At 45.5% G+C, this 19,040-nt stretch overlaps 1 protein-coding gene across 1 annotated transcript in view; it reads left to right on the forward strand.

The window, feature by feature from the left end:
- Window positions 1-523: 523 nt before the first annotated feature.
- LOC103999671 (uncharacterized) overlaps window positions 524-19,040 on the forward strand; it is a 29,806-nt gene continuing 11,289 nt past the window's right edge. Inside the window, exon 1 of the mRNA XM_009421482.3 lies at window positions 524-1,181. Within this exon, the coding sequence (XP_009419757.2) occupies window positions 637-1,181 (545 nt within the window). The 5' untranslated portion in view covers window positions 524-636. The remainder of the gene's footprint in view (window positions 1,182-19,040) is intronic.

Below are 19,040 nucleotides of genomic sequence, written 5' to 3' on the forward strand. Positions count from 1 at the left end.
TTATTAAAAAACTCACTATTTGATTTTTTTTTATCGGATGACACCCCCCAAAATGAGGGTGTCCTTTTTTTTGTTTAGGCAAAAACACACTTATATTCTTACTTAAATGATTTGATTTGATCATAGATGCTATTAAAAAATCCATAATTTTGTTAGTTAATTATCATTAAATTCTCAAAAATAAAAAAAATTGATACTAATGATCTTAGAATCATTCTATTTTTTTGAGAATTTTATGATAACTAACTATCAAAATTATTATTATTTTTTAATAATATATGTGATCAAGTCATTTTAGTAAAAAAACTGAGGATATTTTTATTCAAATAAAAAATCCATCATCCGGTAATAATCTAATAGTGGAATTTTTTTCCGATAAAATGCTAAACTATTTTTCTATTTTAAAATTTTATTAAATTTATTTAAAAATGGGAACCCGGTCGGCTATCAACTTTGCTCCAAAATAGACCCGGTTCATCCGATTCTCCATAACCCCGTTGCGAACCGTAGTGTCGAACCGGTTCTCCGCATCCCCGTTGCCAACAGTCGTTTCGACATTGGAAAGCGCCTCCCTTTTCTCGCTCGGTCGCTCTGTTGTGGACGCAACCATCGCCAATCCATCGCCCTCTACGAGAGATGGTGGCCTCGAGAGCTATCGGTTTCCGTCGCCTACCCCGTGGCTTTCACGGCAGGCGACCACCTTCTTCCGTCTTCAATCCGCATCTCTCCCGCATAAACCCTAATTCTAGGGTTCCCGATTCTTCTTTTTCTCCCTCGTCCACTCCAAAATCGGTTTCTTCTGTCGCCGGGATCGAACCGGCTCACATCGATTCGAGGCGGCGAAGTCTCTACTCAATCTTCTCGAAGCCGAAGCTCGGTTCGGTTTCCGAAGTTGACGTGCCTTCCAAGTCCGATGTAGCTAAGAAAAAGGGACGGAAATCGACGCCTTTGTCGAGCTCGCCGACAAATCAGCCGATGGTCGAGAAGGAGTTCCCCAAGGAGCTGTCTCCCGAGGCTGCGGCGCTGGTGAGCCGGTTGCAGGAGGGCGGATACCTGACGAAGGCAAATTTCTACCAGGTGGCGCCAATGAGTCCCGAGAAGGTTCCGGCAACTCTGTATTCAAGGCATATCTTGAAATCAGCTGCAGAGAAATTTGGACAGGATCACCAAGACATTGCAAAGTAAGCAAGATTACATCTTTTTAGATTTTTTTAGTAGGAAACAGTAAAGGAAAAGCAGATGTGGTGTTTAGTCATACTTTCCTGAATGAATGAATCTCTATGATCTGCATACGAGTTAAATCAGAAGTGGATCATGATTATATGTTATGGGGATACTAAGTAGAAGCACCATAAATGAAGGCCTTGTAGCCATTAATAGGATACTTTTTACTACTAACAGTGTGTTTATGTTTCAAAGAATTAGTCAAAAGAAAATTTTCCAAAGAAATACATAGATTTGCACATTTAATAGGATACTTTTTACTGCTAACAGTTTGTGTATGTTTCAAAGAATTAGTCAAAAGAAAATTTTCCAAAAAAAAACATAGATTTTCACATTTCTTTTTGCTGTTTTCAATCTTTAATAAAACCACAGCATTACTTGCTGACAGTTATCACTCCTGTTGGCTGCCTTTGCTACTTGGTCAAGTTCTTGACAACAGTGTTCACTCTGATCTGCTGATCCTATTGGGTGCATTGATTTGACAATTACTATTCATATTTTCTCTTTGAGTTCTCTATAATATACATTATAGATGTATCAATGCATCATAGATTATCCCATGAAGAAGACCTTCTTTTCCTTTATTCGTGTGACCCTTCAGTTAAAGTTGAAAAGAAAACAAGTAAACAATTCTTTTAACCATATGTTGATGTAGAATTTTAATGGCTTCAGAGACTGAAGCTGCTAGAGAAATCTCTTGGAGTAGAACTTTGAAGGCTTTTATAGAGCTTGACACCTTGTTGGGCTCACTTGGGTTCCGTAGAATGCAATCTGCTTGAGCGATGCAATGCCAATGATATGCCCATGCATGCTGCCCTGGGTTTTGTATCCGGGTACAACTCATGGCACACATTAACATCTTGTCTGCACTTTTTGTGCCTCAGTTTGCACTCAACAGCATGTACTGGTATTGCAACACAATGCTATTTTCTTTTTCTTTTTTTCCAGAAGAAACATTTATTAAAATTTCACAGCTCTACCAAGAGACTTGGTTAAGTCATTTTGGATAGTTACAAGTAGTTCTCGGGGAAATTGATCCACTCGTACAACTCTCAATTTATCCATTCTGGATTTTCTAGCAGCCGGATTGGCTGCCTGGTTACACTCTCTAAAACAATGTAAAATGTTGAACTGTAACAATAGTTGTATGATGCCTGCGATAGTGTGTTTCACAATCCATGGTGACTGTTTGGTGGAATTGAGCAAATTGGTCAGTATAACTGAGTCGGTTTCAATCTCCAGCTTAGTAAGACCCTTGCTTATAGCAAACTGCAGTCCCTCTTCTAAAGCCTTTGCTTCACATTGCATAGGTGAATTGTTGAAGATATACTTTAGTCCAGCTGCACTACATCTGCCATTGTGATCCCATGATGTTATTTTCGTCATCGGAGTGTCATGGACAAAGTTGTAAATATAGTGTTTGATGTAATGCTCATGTATGTCCGTGTCTTTCGGTTTTGTTCATGCTTTGCACATCATGTAGAGGGCTGAGAGTAGGCTTAGCAGTCCCATTTTGGTTGGCTTTGGTGGCCGCTTTAGGCTTGTAAACGAAAGTTGTGTCATATGGGCACTTGTTGGCATGTCGGTCTGTAGTGGATCATTTTGGACCCTTTTGTCACAGACAAAATTGTAAATAGGGTGTTTAAGGTAATGCTCATGTATGTTTGTGTCTTTTGGTTTGTTCATGCTTTGTACAGCATGTAAAGGGATAGTCGAAGGCTTAACAACCCCATTTTAGTTAGGTTTGGTGGCCGTTTTAGGCTTGTAAATAAAGGTTATCATGTGGACACTTGTGAGAGATGTTCAGTCTGTAATGGACCATTTTGGACCCTTTGTTGTGCAATCGTTCAGAGCTTGTAAATTATGTTTGTAATTTGCATTGACTATATAGTGTTTTTGGAAATGTTTGCTTGTGGATCCCGAGTGAGGCACGTTCTCTAACCCGTTTTATCTTTTTTATGTCATAAGGGACCATGGGAGGTTTCGGGGAGGCTGACCTTTGCAGATGGACACGCAAGAGTGCCGCACGACTTAGGTAAAACTAGCTAAGTCCGTGACAGATGATATCAGAGCGGGATAAGCATTCAGAGAAACACTTGACATGCAAACGTGGGGGACCTAGCGAGATTGCGTTGAGGGTAGCCAGCATGCGTGATCGTTTAGGGGAAAACGAACATGAAGATGTATAGAATAGGAGTCGCTCAGAGGAGCGGACATCTGAGATTGACATTCAGTGGAATGACTAATCTTTCACACAAGAGGCACCACGAGGACAAGCAAGTTTGGAAGAATACGTAGTGCATAAAGGTTGGGATGGTTGAGTTCGAGCTGTAGCTTGACGTTGACAACCATATTTGATGGTGCTCAAGGCAAGCGAGATGCTTGGTAAAGGATGAGACCATGCAAGGTGGAATGGGTTGCTCAACGGCCAAAAGAGTTGTGCAAAGCTTACAGAGGTGAGGGGAATTGCTAACTCGAAGAATTCGGTACTCATGCACGGGCTTGTATGCGGACAATGAAATGTTCATGGCCATCCCAAGATGATTGAAACTCGGCGCTATGGAGCATTGAAACTCTCTTCGATATGAGAAGGATACGTCCGTAGGAGGCTGAAGCGTGTAGCGAGTTCAGCATATTGCTAGGCCTTGAGTGGTGCAGTAGGGGTTGTATTGATGTGGAGGTGCAATCTAGCAAGTGCGTTTGCAGGAGGCAGAACAATGCATAGTTTGTTTTAGCAAGTCGGAGTAGTCTAAGGGGATGGTGGTCTCCGAAATTTTCAGAGGGAAGGAAGCAAAGAGAAAAGTTGCTCCAACGGGACAAATATCCATAAGGGATAAGTCCCGGTTCTCCAGAGGGAGAATCATGTGCAACATATCGCGTATTTTGAGGAGTACCTCAAAAACGACAACTCCATGAAGCTCAACGGACCGAGTGAGCAGCGATGAGTCGTCGCATGATCTCGCTTGAGGGAATGCATTGGTGGATGCATTGTGAGATCAAGTGAGGGAGCGACCCAAATCAACACAAATGAAGGCACACTTGGAGTCGATATGGAAATCGGATTCAATGGAGGGCTGACCCGTGGAATGGTGGGCGCGAGGGCCACCATCAACTCAATGCAAACCGAGGAGCGAAACAACTTGGATGTAACTTGGCGAAGTACCCAAGCCGCATGAAGGGAGCCAGCATAGAAGATGGAACATGGAGCGAAGGCACATAGCTTTCCTTGGACAAAGGTTAAGGACATGAACTCTTGTAGAGGCAAGAGCGGGATCATGTCGTTCCATAAGTCCTTCATTCTGATGGAGCAGACTCATCTTGCATGATGCCAAAGACGAAGGGAGCTTTTGGGCACATGCACCTTATCTCGGAGAAGCATTTGATGGAAGAACTAAGGTGATTCAACTTGCGGAAGCAAAGTTGGGTTCAGAAAGCCTTGACACAGGGCAAGAGGATGCAGAGACAGGTACTCTTGAAGAATATGCCACAGTGCTGCCATTCAAGTTGTCATGAAGGAAGCGGTGTGCAGCGGAGATTGTGCTGGTAAGGGCAGAGGCCCAGGATCCAGACAATAGTGCACCAATTTTAATAAAGTTGATGGACTTCGAGAGTTACTAGGCGATGGACTATCCTAAAGCCGTGCTTCGTTTGAGTATGTCCCGAGAGCGGGTAGACGAAGGTCGATTGCCAAAGGAGCGAACAAAATCGAAGGTGGAAGAGGCCCTGTGATATGTTGGCAAAGGCCACATATATGGAGGGATCACAATTCGGGTTCATCCCACAAGCATCAGAATGCAATGAAGATGTTACCAGGAGGCGGCATGGTGTAGTTGATCGTGGTGGAACAGTTTGTGGCAATGCGATACACACAAATCTAGTCCCGTGAGGGACTATATCATACGTCGGTGAACAACACGACGGTAAGAAGGGCTATGGATTTAAGGAGTGAATGCTATGGTACCGCAAAGGTGGGTCTTCCGTCCGTGCATAGAATTTTGCAACGGATGAAAGCCTTGGTCATCAGCATATGGGGGCTGTGTACCACTGAGGGAAAAGTTCGAATGCAAGTATTAGTGAGTCTCAGGGAGGGACTTAATCATGCAGAGGTATGATTGAAGCAGTTGGAGAGTTGGATTGCTTCAGAGCCTTTATTCGCTTAAGGGAGCTCGACAAGTCAGAAGACAAGGTCGAGTAAGCGAATGTTGCTACCAAGGAAGCTTAAGGAGAACAGAATCGATGCAAACCCTACAACATGATGGTAGAGGCCATACATGAGAGTTGCAGTCTGTCTTTTCATCGACCAAGGGGAACTGTTGGGAGAACACAGAGGTGTTGAAGCAAGGGGTCGAAAGGGGTGAGGAAGCGATGATGAGTCCAGAGGGACTTAGCTACCCAAAACCAAGCATCGGTTAGAATGGAGGTGGACTCAGAGGAGTGCCACAGAGATATATCTACTGATCGTGAAGAAAGGGATGCAGATGCGAGGGGACGAGTAGTAGGGCCATGGGCATAGCAGCATCATAGTACTGCAAAGGCAGGACTTCTGTGAAGTCATCGATCTCTTGCTCTCATGGAGGGAGAGCGCTTGATCGTGAAAGGGGTCGGGGAGGTGGAGCATACAAAGGCAGACTCCAAGTACCGAGATAAGATTGAAGGGCAGAGGCCAAGGAACTTCGTAAGACCGGTGTCAATGAGCTTCTCATCAAGATAGCTGAAAGTGAAAGACTTCAGGTCGTGCAAGAGTGCACGACCAAGGAACGAAGCAGGCAGTACAACATCGCGTACGCGGTGCTGTACCTTTGCTACTTAGTAGAGTAGGTGACAGAGTTGATGGAGAAGACGATACAATCCCAGAGGCGACTAAAACTATTAAAGACATACTCCAAGTTGGGGTGAAAACTTCCTGCATTCCATAAGTTCGATGGAATTGAGAAGGTGAACCATAGTAGTACTCAACGCAAGGAGTGCAAACACTTCGAGTGCTTCAGAAGTGTGAGCAAAGAGCAGGCGAAGGCTAGTAACCAGCTCGATGTATGGAGTATAACCCTCGAGGAGGCGAGCAAAGTCAAGTAACCTTTGCCTTCTCAACTCTTAAGAGAATGGGCGAAACCGAGTACCCCAATTCTCTTAGCTATCCAGCAGAGGAGCTCTACACATGTTCAAAGACCCTTCGAAGAGACTAAATGGAAGACAATATTTGTCAAATCCTCACCAATGGTGATCAGTGCTACTGAGAGTAGATTACTTGCTTCATTTTCCAAGAGAATGTTAATCGAAAACGGAAGTGATGCAAACCTACTTGGAAGTGACAACTAAGTGAAAGAAGAGTCGATGGGCAAATTTTGTGGAGGAAGGACCCAAAAACTTGAAAAGTTTGCAAGACGATGCTCGTTAAAGCTCCAACAAGCATCCACCCAGTTCAAGTAGCATAAGGCATTTGATAGACTGGCGCACAGTAAGAATAGTCTTTTCCTTTATCTGAAGGATCCATAGGAACCAATAGGGATCAACTCAACTCAGCCAACCCCACACTAGAGTTAGAGTCATTGGCGAGTTGAAGTAGCATGCCGGATTAAAAGTTCGACTACTCAATAACAGCGGTAGAGAGCAGTTGAGAGCCAGTATCACACCCCCTAAATCGATAGTATTATAATTTTACAATACATTCTAGGATCCAATCATACATTTGAGGATACTGAGAAAACGTTCAAGTCATTCACATTCATGATTCCCCAATTCATAAAACCTGTGCAGTTTAAAATCATATACCACATCACTCGATGGATCATAAAATTTGAAAACCAACTCACCAAGACAATAACCACCTTATAAATCCACAAGTGTGAGATTCTACATAATCATAAAACCAATATTTACCACATGATTCATATCATTACACAAATTAAACTTAACACTTCAAAATCCTAAACATGAGAGGTTCTTTAAACTTTTAAAAAACTCAAAGTTCATATTTTCCATCAACATTCCATTAGACACTAAGTGTACTTATACAACAAAAACATATCATCCACTAAAGGTTTGCCCAAACTCTTCTAGCTTTCCACAGCCTTAGTCCAATTTAAACATTTTAATGAGCGAAAAGCTATACTGAAAAATTTATATAGCAACGAGGTGAGCATACAGAGCTCAGCAAACGACTAACAAATCCATAGCGAAATAGGACAATTTCAAACAAATAAGGTATCAAATACAAGGCAGGGATACAAGAGTTTATAGATAGCCACTCAACGAATGCAGAATTACAACGTCATTTCATTCGAAGCATGTTTTGTTCATAACAAGGGAGTAAAGACTAATTGGAGCAAATTATTGACGTAAGGAGCATTTCGAGGCATATCAACGGCGTATGAAATGTTACGGAGCATATCAATTGCATATGGAACATTTCAGAGCATATTAAGGGCGTATGAAATGTTTCGGAGCATATCAATGACATATGAAACATTTCGGAGCATATCAATGATGTAAGGAGCATTTTAGATATCAATAGCGTATGAAATGTTTCGGAATATATCAATGACATATGAAGTATTTTGGAGTATATCAATGGAATAGGAAGCATTTCATAGTACATTAATGACATAGGAAGAATTTAAGAGCATATCCATGGCGGATGAAACATTTCGGAACATATCAATGGTGTATGAAATGCTTCGGGACATATCAATGACATATGAAGCATTTTGGAGCATATCAATGGCGGATGAAACATTTCGGAACATATCAATGGCAGATGAGATATTTCAAAGCATATCAATGGCGTATGAAATGTTTCGGAATATATCAATGGTATATAAAACATTTCGGAATGAATTAATGGCGTATTAAATGTTTTGGAACATATCAATAACAAATGAAACATTTCAGAGTATATCAATAACATAGGAAGCATTTCAGAGCATATCAAAGAACAAATATGAAACAAAAGCTCAAACGTCGCATTTGACGTTGCATACGTTTCATTATTATCCAAAGCACATATAGAAGCACATAACCAAAGCTTTGGATATCATATCAAACACATCGATGATAAAGTGGGATCATAACATAATATGGTCCATCCATTTCTGAATGACCATCAAACATAATCTAGAGCATCGTGTGCTCTAGGCACATACCATTTACCATTTCTAGCAAAGGTTCAAATAATCCCTTTACCATTTTTGGTAAAGTTTCATATTATCCCACGAACACCAGAGTACAAAAGGGTATTGTGAACAAAAAATTGGGGCATATCGGAAACACATGCGGAACAACGGAATGCATGTGCCTATATGAAACATTGCGATACAAACATGAACTTTACATAGTAGATTCGGGTATACAAATAATTGAAGGACAAGAGTATACATGAATTCAAAGCAATAATGTATAGCTCAACTGTAGTAAGGATGTTGGCTGAAATCAATTTCCAAAGAGATGAAACAAGAATAGGCGAAATCGACCAAAGCTCGATTCTGATAGAATTTGAGAGGCACATTGCATGAATTATTTAGACAACCAATAATACTCCAATTTACACAAAATATGGGTCATTCGAAAGATGTATCAATCTAGTTTTAGATAAATCATGTTTTGTATGAATAAGAGTTTGCAACAAGGAGTTATAAACAATTTAGTAACCAAAGATCAGAGAACATTATCTCCGTTTTGCAGAATTCATATAGTTGATTATAATCGATGATTCAATAGGAATTTATGCTCCAAATCATTCAAATCAGATATGCATAGAAAGATTTATGAGTCTAGTTTATGATAAATCATATTTTGCATAAATCAGAGTTTTCAACAGAGAGTTATAAGCAATAGAGTACTGAAAGGTCAGAACCAACAGTCTCTATTTTACAGATTTCATAGGGTCAGTTGAAATAATAGTTTGGATAGGCAAATAGACTCTAAATTTACCAATCTAGGTGTCAAAAGAAAGATCAGTGAGTCTATTTATAGATGAATTTGGTTTCTCTAGAATCCAAAATTGGTACAGAAAGTTATGACTAGAACAATACAGAAAGGTCAAGTCTTCGAAAATTTCCAGATTCACAGTTTTATTCCCCAAACGAAAGAAATATCATGTATGAAGCCAAAATCTTCCAAAAGTTTTAGAATTAAGATGAAATCAGAGATCAATGTTTCTATAGGAAGGGGTTAAAACACTTGCCTTAAACAAATTTGGTTCCCAAAGGTGTGGAATTGATGCAAAATCTCAAGCCAAAGCAAAGCTTTTTTGTCCTCTACTTCAATTAGTCTTTCTTCTCTTCTTAAACTTATGCTAGTTGCAGCTCATTTTGTTATCTTTTCCTTTAGTTGCTCCTTTAATTACTTAGGTTTGGCTAACATAAGGATTGCTAGGTGGCAAGCATATATGAAAGGAGCTTATGTGTCATCTATAAAACATAATGGACTTCGGGAGCTACTAGTTGACGGATTGTCTTAGAGTTGTGCTTCGTCTGGGTGTGACTCGAGAGCGGGTGGACGAAGGTCGATTGCCAAAGTAGCAAACATAATCGGAGATGGTATAGAGGCCTTGCAATGTGTTGGCAGTGGCCACGCATATAGAGATCATAGTCCGAGTTCATCCCACAATGATCAGTATGCAATGGAGATGTCACCAAGAGGCGACATGGTGCAATGAATCATGGTAAAACAGTTCGAAGCAATGCGACACACACGAGATAGGTCCCGTGAGGGACTGGATCATACGGAGGTATGATCGGGAGCTATTAGGAGCTCCACTTCGGTGATCAACACGACGGTAAGAAGGACTATAGATTCAATGAGTGAATGTCATGGTATCGTAGAGGCGGGTCTTCCGTGCGTTCATCGAATTTTGCATCGAATAAAAGCCTTGGTCATCAGTATATAGGGGTTGTGTACCACAAAGGGGAAATTCCAAATGTAAGTACTAGTGAGTTCCATGGGGGACTTGATTATACAAAGGTATGATCGAAGCGATTGAAGAGTTGGACTACTCTAGAGCTCATATTCGTTTAAGGGAGCCCATCAAGTTAGAGGATAAGGTCGAGTAAGCGAATGTTGCTATCAAGGAAGCTGAGGAGAATAAAATCGACATGAGCTTTGCAATATGATGGCGGAGGCCATGCATAGGAGTTGTAGTTTATCTTTCCATCGACCAAGGTGAACTACTGAAGAGCATATAAGTGTTGAAGCAAGTGGTCGAAAGGGGCGAGGACGCGACGACGATTCCGGAGGGGCTCAGCTACTCAAAACCAAGCATCAATTAGCATGGAGGTGGACTCAGAAGAGTACCATAGTACTGCAGAGGTGGATCTACCGATCGTGAAGAAAGGGACGCAGATGCAAGGCGACGAATAGTAGGGCTATAGGCATGGCAGCGCGATGGTATCGCAAAGGTAGGACTTCTGTGGAGTCATCGATCCCTTGCTCTCATGAAGGGAGAGTGCTTTATCACAGCCTTAGCTATAATTGCCTAAGGCGTGAGGCACCCTTACGGCAAAGATGCGAACTTAGCTTGCGTTGCCTAAGCTGCAAGGCACCCTTGCGGCAAAGATACGAACTTAGCTTGCGTTGCCTAAGTCGCGCTTCGCCCTTGCAATTTGTGTTCGCAAAGATCAGCCCATATGCAACCTCTCGCAGGTCCCGAAGGACCTGTAAAAAGAGAAAGTTGATTAGTTCGAAGAACGAGCTACGGACAAGCCCCGACGTCTCGCGAAAAGGGGAAGCTTTACAAGCAATTCAGCGAGCACCTTGCGTGCACAAGAGAAAAGAGGGAGACAGGGAAAACAAGGACTTTAGAAGGTTGAATGAACAGCTGCAAGTCCACAAACAGCTGCTCACCAGGTGCCGGGCGCGACAACAAGTTCCCGTCAAGGTAACGTGTAAACTTGCGAAAGAGTGTTCAACGCCCGACACTATACCGAAGCCCCATCCAGCCCTATGCCACCCGGGGGGTTCCAAGGTGTTGAGATGGCTGACGTTTTGCGTGCAGCAGCGGGCTGCAGAAATCAGCCCGTGGTACGTGAAAACGGAGCTGTTTTGCTTGGTTCGGTGAGCGGTCGCACTGTAGCGCTGCAACTTGTTCGAACTTACATTTTTACAAGTAAAAGGACTTAAAACCAAGCCAAAAACATGCTGCTAAGCAGCTGTACATGTAGACTAGAGCGACGAACGGTTTGTTGAACGGAGTTATTGCGGGTGCGCGATGATCGTTCGTGACATTCTCCCCCACTCAAACTGTCGACGCCCTCGTCGACGGTTGTTGATAGTTGTTGATGATTGCTTCTTCATGTCGTAGGCCATCTTCAGGCTCCCAACTGGCTTCAGTTCGGGGAAGCTTTCGCCACTTCACCAAGTACTCTGTCTGCTCAGCTCCAGTGGGTAGCTTTATCTTGCGGTCCACCAGGATGGTTTCAACTCGCTTCTTGTAGGAGGCTCTGTGGTGGGGGGTAGCCGAGTTGGAACACTTCGGGAAGCATCTTGCGGATCTGAGTGGTACGCTTTCAAGTTGCTGGCGTGAAGAATATTGCGAATTTTGAACCATGTCGGCAACTGCAACTTGTAGGAGACGTTGCCCACCCTACTGATAATTGGGAAGGGCCATTCATACTTGCGCACCAATCCTTTATGTACTTTGTTCCTAAAGAGTTGGAGTGATACTGGTTGGAGCTTGACCAACACCAAATCGTCGATCTTGAATTCTTGCGATCACCTTCCCAAGTCTGCCCATTTCTTCATTCTTTTTGCCGCCTTCTCCAAGTAAGCCCGCGCAATATCTGCATTTCGGTGCCACTCCCTTGCAAAGTGATAGGCTGACGGACTACTCTCAGTATACCCAATTACCATGGTGTGAGGAGTTGACGGTTGTTGCCCTGTAATCTCGAAAGGGCTCTTGTTGGACGCAGAGCTCCGCTGCAAGTTGTAGGAGAATTAGGCAATGCCCAACAACTTCACCCAATCTCGTTGGTTGGCACTCACGTAGTGCCGAAGATATTGCTCTAAGAGCGAGTTTATCCTTTCAGTCTGGCCATCCGTCTAGGGGTGGAGGCTTGTGGAGAAGTATAACTTCGACCCCAATAATTTGAATAGCTCGATCCAGAATCGTCCCAGGAACTGAGCGTTTTGATTACTGATGATATTGTGCGGGACTCCCCAATACTTCACCACATCCTTCATCATCAGCTTGGCCGCCTCCTCTGTTGAACAGTGTAGGGGAGCAGCAATGAAATTTGGATACTTAGAAAATCGATCGACCACCACAAGTATCGATCCGAGTCTCCTTACTGCGGGCAAGCTTGATATGAAGTCCAACGAAATGCTCTCCCACGGCCTTTCTGATACGGGCAACGACTCCAAAAGTCCCACCGGCTTCCGTTGCTCCACCTTGTCTTGTTGGCAAGTGAGGCACGTTCGATCATATTCCTCCACATCAGTCCCCATCTTCGGCCAATATAAGGCCCTCTCCACGAGAGCCAAGGTTCTATGAATGCCTGGATGTCCAGCCCAAAGGGAATCGTGACACTCTCTTAAGAGTTCACGTCTCAGATTGTCCACTCGAGGAACATAGACCCTATTCCCTTTGGTGCAAACAAGCCCCACCTGGACCCAAAATCGTCGTGCCTTGCCTTCTTTAATGAGTTATATCAGGGCTTCTGTCTGGGGATCACTGTACAGTTCATCCCTGATCTTGGAAAGGAAGTTGGAGTGCAACTGACTTGCTTAGCCTTTGCCCTCCAACTGACTTGCTTAGTCTTGCCATCGTGCTTGCTTTGGGGAGAGTTTCTTCTGAGTTTGGAAATAGCTCAGAGCGATTTTGTCTGTCCTCAACACAAATCGCGATCCGAGGAGGTAGTGTCGCCAAACTCGTAGACAGTGGATTACCGCTTTCATCTCCTTCTCATGCACTGGATACCGCCGCTCGGTCTTGTTGAGCTTACGGCTCTCGTAGGCTAGCGGATGACCCTCCTGCATGAGTACTCCCCCAATAGCGAAGTCTGAAGCATCTATATGGACTTCAAAGGGCTCCCCATAGTCCGACAATTTGAGCACCGGTTCTTCTAAAACGGTAGTCTTCAGATCTTGGAATGCAATTTCACATTTATCAGACCACCTCCAAGATTGCTCCTTCAACAACTTCGTCAGTGGAGTTGCGCGCTTCGAATACCCCGCTATGAAGCGTCGATAGTAGTTGACGAAACCAAGGAAGGATCTCAACTTTGACACCTTCTTTGAAGTTCGTCATTCCGCAACCGCTTGCACCTTCGATTTGTCCATCCGAATAGAGCCATCACCGATTCGATGCCCCAAGAATAAGATCTCCGTTTGGGCAAAGTAGCATTTCTCCCTCTTCACAAACATAGTGTTCTCCTTGAAAACCTTGAAAATTGTCCGAAGGTGCTTGACATGCTCCTCGAGCGTTTGACTGTAGATGACGATATCGTCTAAGTAGACGGCAACAAACTTATCCAAATACTCCTTGAATAGTTGGTTCATGAGAGTGCAGAACGTGGCCGGAGACTTGGTTAAGCCGAAAGGCATCACCAAGAACTCAAACGCTCCATACCTGGTCACGCAAGTAGTCTTCGCTTCGTCGCCTTCAGCAATGCGCACCTGCCAATACCCTGACCGAAGGTCGAGTTTTGATAAATACTTGGTTTTGCCCAACTGGTCGAACAAGTCCGTGATGAGCGGGATAGGATACTTGTTCTTTACCGCCACTTTGTTGAGGGCTCGGTAATCGACGCATAGTCGGATGCTCCCATCTTGTTTCTTCTGGAAGAGAACTGAAGCTCCGAATGATGCTTTAGAGCTGCGAATGAGACCACCGCTTAGCAGTTCACCTAATTGCTTTCTGAGTTCTGCCAACTCTGGCGGGGGCATGCGATAGAGTGGTCTCGCTGGAGGCTTCACTCCCGGCTCCAGCTCGATCTTGTGATCCACGCCTCTGCGTGGCGTAAGAGTCTTCGGCAACTCGGGTGGCATAACGTCAGTGAACTCTTTCAGGACGTTCGCCACCATAGCAGGTTCATGAATGGCCTTCTCGTTGAGTGGCTCTAGCTTCATAGCAACCACAAATGTTAATTCACCCTTTCGCACCCCTTTCTTCAGTTATAATGTCGATATATGTTGGGGTTCCCTGGTTCCTCTCCGAGAGACGGGGACCACACAGGGGTCGTCACCTCCCATTACATATAGGGAGTTAAGGAACGACATTGGCACTAACTTCCATTCCATAGGGGTCGTCGTCGCGTGCATAAATTTCATTCTAAGAATCACTTGGAAGTCATCCAGTGGCACTGCCATCATGTTTGTGCTCCTGCTCCATGCTCCGATCTTGATGGGAACTCCCTTTGCCAACCCAAAGATTTGCTTGGCCTTCGAGTTCACTGCCTTTATTCGACTTGGGCTCTTCTCCAAGATCAGCCCAAGTCGCTTTGCTTCTCGATCGACGATAAAGTTGTGGGTAGTGCCCGTGTCCACCATTGCATGGGTTGTTTGGCTATTGAGCTTGATGTCTACGTACATCAGCTCACTGCTTCCTGCTTTTTGTAGCCTTGTCTTCGTGTTCTCCCCCACTTGACCCCGCATGGCGTTCAACAAATGCATTGCTCCTATCCGGGGTCCTTGCGACTCCTCGCCGTCATTGTTGGATTCAGAACTACTCGAACTAAGAGCGACAGCTTTGTCCTTGTCCGATTTGGGGGGATGGATGGAAGCTGTTAAAGCATTGAGTGCCTGTTTTTGTGGGCACTCCCTCACCATGTGCGGCCCTCCGCACAAGAAGCATTCGCTAGGTTTTGGGGCCTTGCCTTTCGGGCTTGGCCCTTTGTGGGAACTCCTCTTCTTTTGTTCGCCCCCGAGCTCCTTCCCTCAAGAATATTTTGGAGGGCGATTGCTTGAAGATTATTTCTTTCTTCCCGGGTCTTCAGAGGAAACGAAGTCGGTGAGCCTTTCTGCGGTAGCAATTGCCCCGATCAAATCGGCGACATTCCTTCGATGTAGTTCTTGTTGCGCCCATGGCTTCAAACCATCGAGGAAGCTGAACAGCTTATCCTTCTCGGACATGTCCTGGATGTCCAGCATTAGCGTAGAAAATTGCTTCACGTAGTCTCGGATGGAAGCATTTTGGCGGAGTTGTCTCAATTTCCTTCTTGCGACGAACTCGGTGTTCTCCGGTAGGAACTGAGTTCTCAACTCTCGCTTCAAGTCCTCCCATGTTGTCACGAACGGTCGTCGCGTACTCGCAACAACTCCGTTAAACGATCCGTTCGTCGCTCACACCTACATGTACAGCTGCTTGACAGCATGTTTTCTCTTGGTTTTGGGTCATTTTGCTTGTAAAAATGTAAGTTCGAACAAGCTGCAGCGTTACAAAGCGACCGCTCATCGAACCGAGCAAAACAGCCCCAAAACAGCTCCGTTTTCGCGTGTCGCTAGCTAATTTCTGGAATCTGCCTCCGCTCACCAAGACGTCAGCTATCTCAGCCCCTTGGAACTCCCCGGGTGGCACTGGGCTGGATGGGGCTTCGGTATAGTACCGGGCGTTGAACCCTCATTTGCAAGTTCACACGTTGCCTTGACGGGAACTTGTCGCGCCCGGGACTCGGTGAGCAGTTGTTTGTGGGCTTGCAGCTGTTCGTTCAACCTTCTAAAGCCCTTGTTTTCCCCCTCTCCCTCTTTTCTCTTGTGCACGCAAGGTGCTTGCTGAATTGCTTGTAAAGCTTCCCCTTTTCGCGAGACTTCGGGACTTGTCCGTTGCTCGTTCTTTCGAACCAATCAACTTTCTCTTTTATAGGTCCTTCGGGACCTGCGAGAGGTTGCAAGTGGGCTGATCTTTGCGGAGCACTATCGCAAGGCCGAAGCGTGACTTAGGCAACGCAAGCTAAGTTCGCGTCTTGGCCGCAAGGGTGCCTCACGCCTTAGGCAATTCCAGCTAAGGCCGTGACATTGTGGTATCAGAGTGGGCAAGCACTTTGAGCGAGCAACGAAGGAACTTCGCAACTTTGCTATGGCAAAGCATCGTGGCGAATCAAGCAAGACGGGGCAAGCCGGACCCTTTGCCCCAAGCAGCCGCAGGTGGGCTGCATGTGCACACTCGCTCTCAGGCTGTTCGAGCCGCTCAAGAGGAGCGTGACAACGAACATGATGAGCGAGAAATTGGCTACTCTCCGGGAGCGGAGGAGGCGCAATCTGGAGCGCCAACGGGGAAAAAGAGTCACAAGGAGAGACTCACAATGGCGGAAACCCGCTTGGATGTTCTTGAAGCGAGCATGGAGGAACTCTACCATGGCCAGCAAAGGCTTGTTGGGGTAGAGAGCTCGCAAGAGGAAGCAGAGTTAAGAATCGACAAGGTCGAGGCCCTAATCGACCGACTGTCTGATGACACCAAAGACTCCGTGCAACACTTACAGGATGTTGTGGCGGAACTCACTTCAAAGGTGGCTATGCTCACAAGAGCACTAAATGCGGGAGGAAGCAACACTCGCGTTGCACTACCACAAAACTTGAGGGCACCCGAGCCTCATGGATATGGAGGGGCCAGAGATGCCAAAGAGCTCGAGAACTTTCTGTTCGACATGGAACAATACTTTCGAGCTACGAGGCCCGATTCTGAAGATACCAAAGTTTCTATAGCAACAATGTATCTAAACGGAGATGCGAAACTCTGGTGGCGAACCCGTTGGGAGGAGATCCAACAAGGTCGGTGTCGGGTTGACACATGGGAAGACTTGAAGCGGGTGTTGAGAACTCAGTTCTTACCGGAGAACACAGAGTTCGTCGCAAGAAGGAAGTTGAGGCAACTCCGCCAGAGTACTATGTGAAACAATTTTCTGCACTAATGCTGGACATACAGGAAATGTCCGAGAAGGACAAGTTGTTCAGCTTCCTCGATTGTTTGAAGCCATGGGCTCAACAGGAACTAAATCGAAGGAATGTCACCGATATGGTCGGGGCAATTGCTGCTGCAGAAAGGCTCACCGACTTTGTTTCCTCCGAAGACCCAGGTAGAAGGAAACAATCTTCAGGCAATCGCCCTCCAAACCATTCTCGAGGGAAGGAGCTCGGGGGCGAACAAAAGAAGAAGAGTTCCCACAAAGGGTCAAACCCGAAAGACAAGGCCTCAAAACCTGGAGGATGTTTCTTGTGCGGAGGACCGCACATGGTAAGGGAGTGCCCACAAAAACAAGCACTTAATGCTTTGACGGCTTCCATTCACCCCCCCCCCCCATCGGACAAGGGCAAAGCTGTTGCTCTTAGTTCGAGCAGTTCTGAATCCAGCAGCGACGACGAGGAGTCGCAAGGACCCCGAATGGGAGCAATGCATTTGTTGAACGCCATGCGGGGTCAAGTGGGGGAGAACATGAAGACAAAGCTACAAAAAGCAGGAAGTAATGAGCTGATGTACGTGGACATCAAGCTAAATGGCTAAACGACCCGTGCAATGGTGGACACGGGCGCTACCCACAACTTCATAGCCGATCGAGAAGCACAACGACTTGGGTTGATCTTGGAGAAGAGCCTAAGCCGAATGAAGGCGGTGAACTCGGAGGCCAGGCGAATCTCCGGGTTGGCGAAGGGAGTTCCCATCAAAATCGGGACATGGAGCGGGAACACCAACATGATGGCAGTGCCACTGGATGACTTCCAAGTGATTCTTGGTATGGAGTTTATACATGCGGCGAAGTTGGTGCCAATGCCATTCTTGAACTCCCTATGTATGATGGGAGGCGATGATCCCTGCGTGGTTCCCGTCTCTCGGAGAGGAACCAAGGAGCCCCAACACATATCGGCATTACAACTGAAGAAAGGAGTGCGAAAAGACGAATTAACATTCGTGGCTGCTATGAAGCTAAAGCCACTCAACGAGAAGGCCATTCAAGAACCTGCTGGGGTGGCGAACGTCCTGAAAGAATTCAATGACGTTATGCCACCCGAGTTGCCGAAGACTCTTCCACCACGCAGAGGCGTGGACCACAGCATCGAGCTGGAGCCAGGAGTGAAGCCTCCAACGAGACCACCCTACCGCATGTCCCCGCCGGAACTCAAAAAGCAGTTAGGTGAATTGCTAAGCGGTGGTCTCATCCGCAGCTCTAAAGCACCTTTCGGAGCTCCAGTTCTCTTCCAAAAGAAACAAGATGGGAGCATCCGATTATGCGTCGACTACCGAGCCCTTAATAAAGTGACAGTGAAGAACAAGTATCCCATCCCACTCATCGCGGACTTGTTCGACCAGTTGGGCAAAGCTAAGTATTTCTCGAAGCTCGACCTTCGGTCGGGGTATTGGCAGGTGCGCATTGCTGAAGGCGACAAAGCGAAGACTACCTGTGTGACCAGGTATGAAGCGTTTGAGTTCTTGGTGATGCCTTTCGGCTTAACCAACGCTCCGGCCACGTTCTGCACTCTCATGAACCAGCTATTCAAGGAGTATTTGGATAAGTTCGTGGTCGTCTACTTGGACGATATCGTCGTCTACAGTCAAACGCTCGAGGAGCACGTCAAACACCTTTGGACAATTTTCAAGGTTCTCAGGGAGAACACTTTGTTCGTGAAAAGGGAGAAATGCTACTTTGCTCAAACTGAGATCTTATTCTTGGGGCATCGAATCGGTGATGGCTCCATTCGGATGGATAAGTCGAAGGTGCAAGCGGTTGCGGAATGGTGAACTCCAAAGAAGGTGCCAGAGTTGAGATCCTTCCTTGGTTTCGTCAACTACTATCGACGCTTCATAGCGGGATACTCGAAGCGTGCAACTCCACTGATGGAGTTACTGAAGGAGCAGCCTTGGAAGTGGTCTGACAAATGTGAAATAGCATTCCAAG

Source organism: Musa acuminata, unplaced genomic scaffold (assembly GCF_036884655.1).
Source record: "Musa acuminata AAA Group cultivar baxijiao unplaced genomic scaffold, Cavendish_Baxijiao_AAA HiC_scaffold_1138, whole genome shotgun sequence".
In the NCBI taxonomy this organism is placed as follows: Eukaryota; Viridiplantae; Streptophyta; class Magnoliopsida; order Zingiberales; family Musaceae; genus Musa; species Musa acuminata.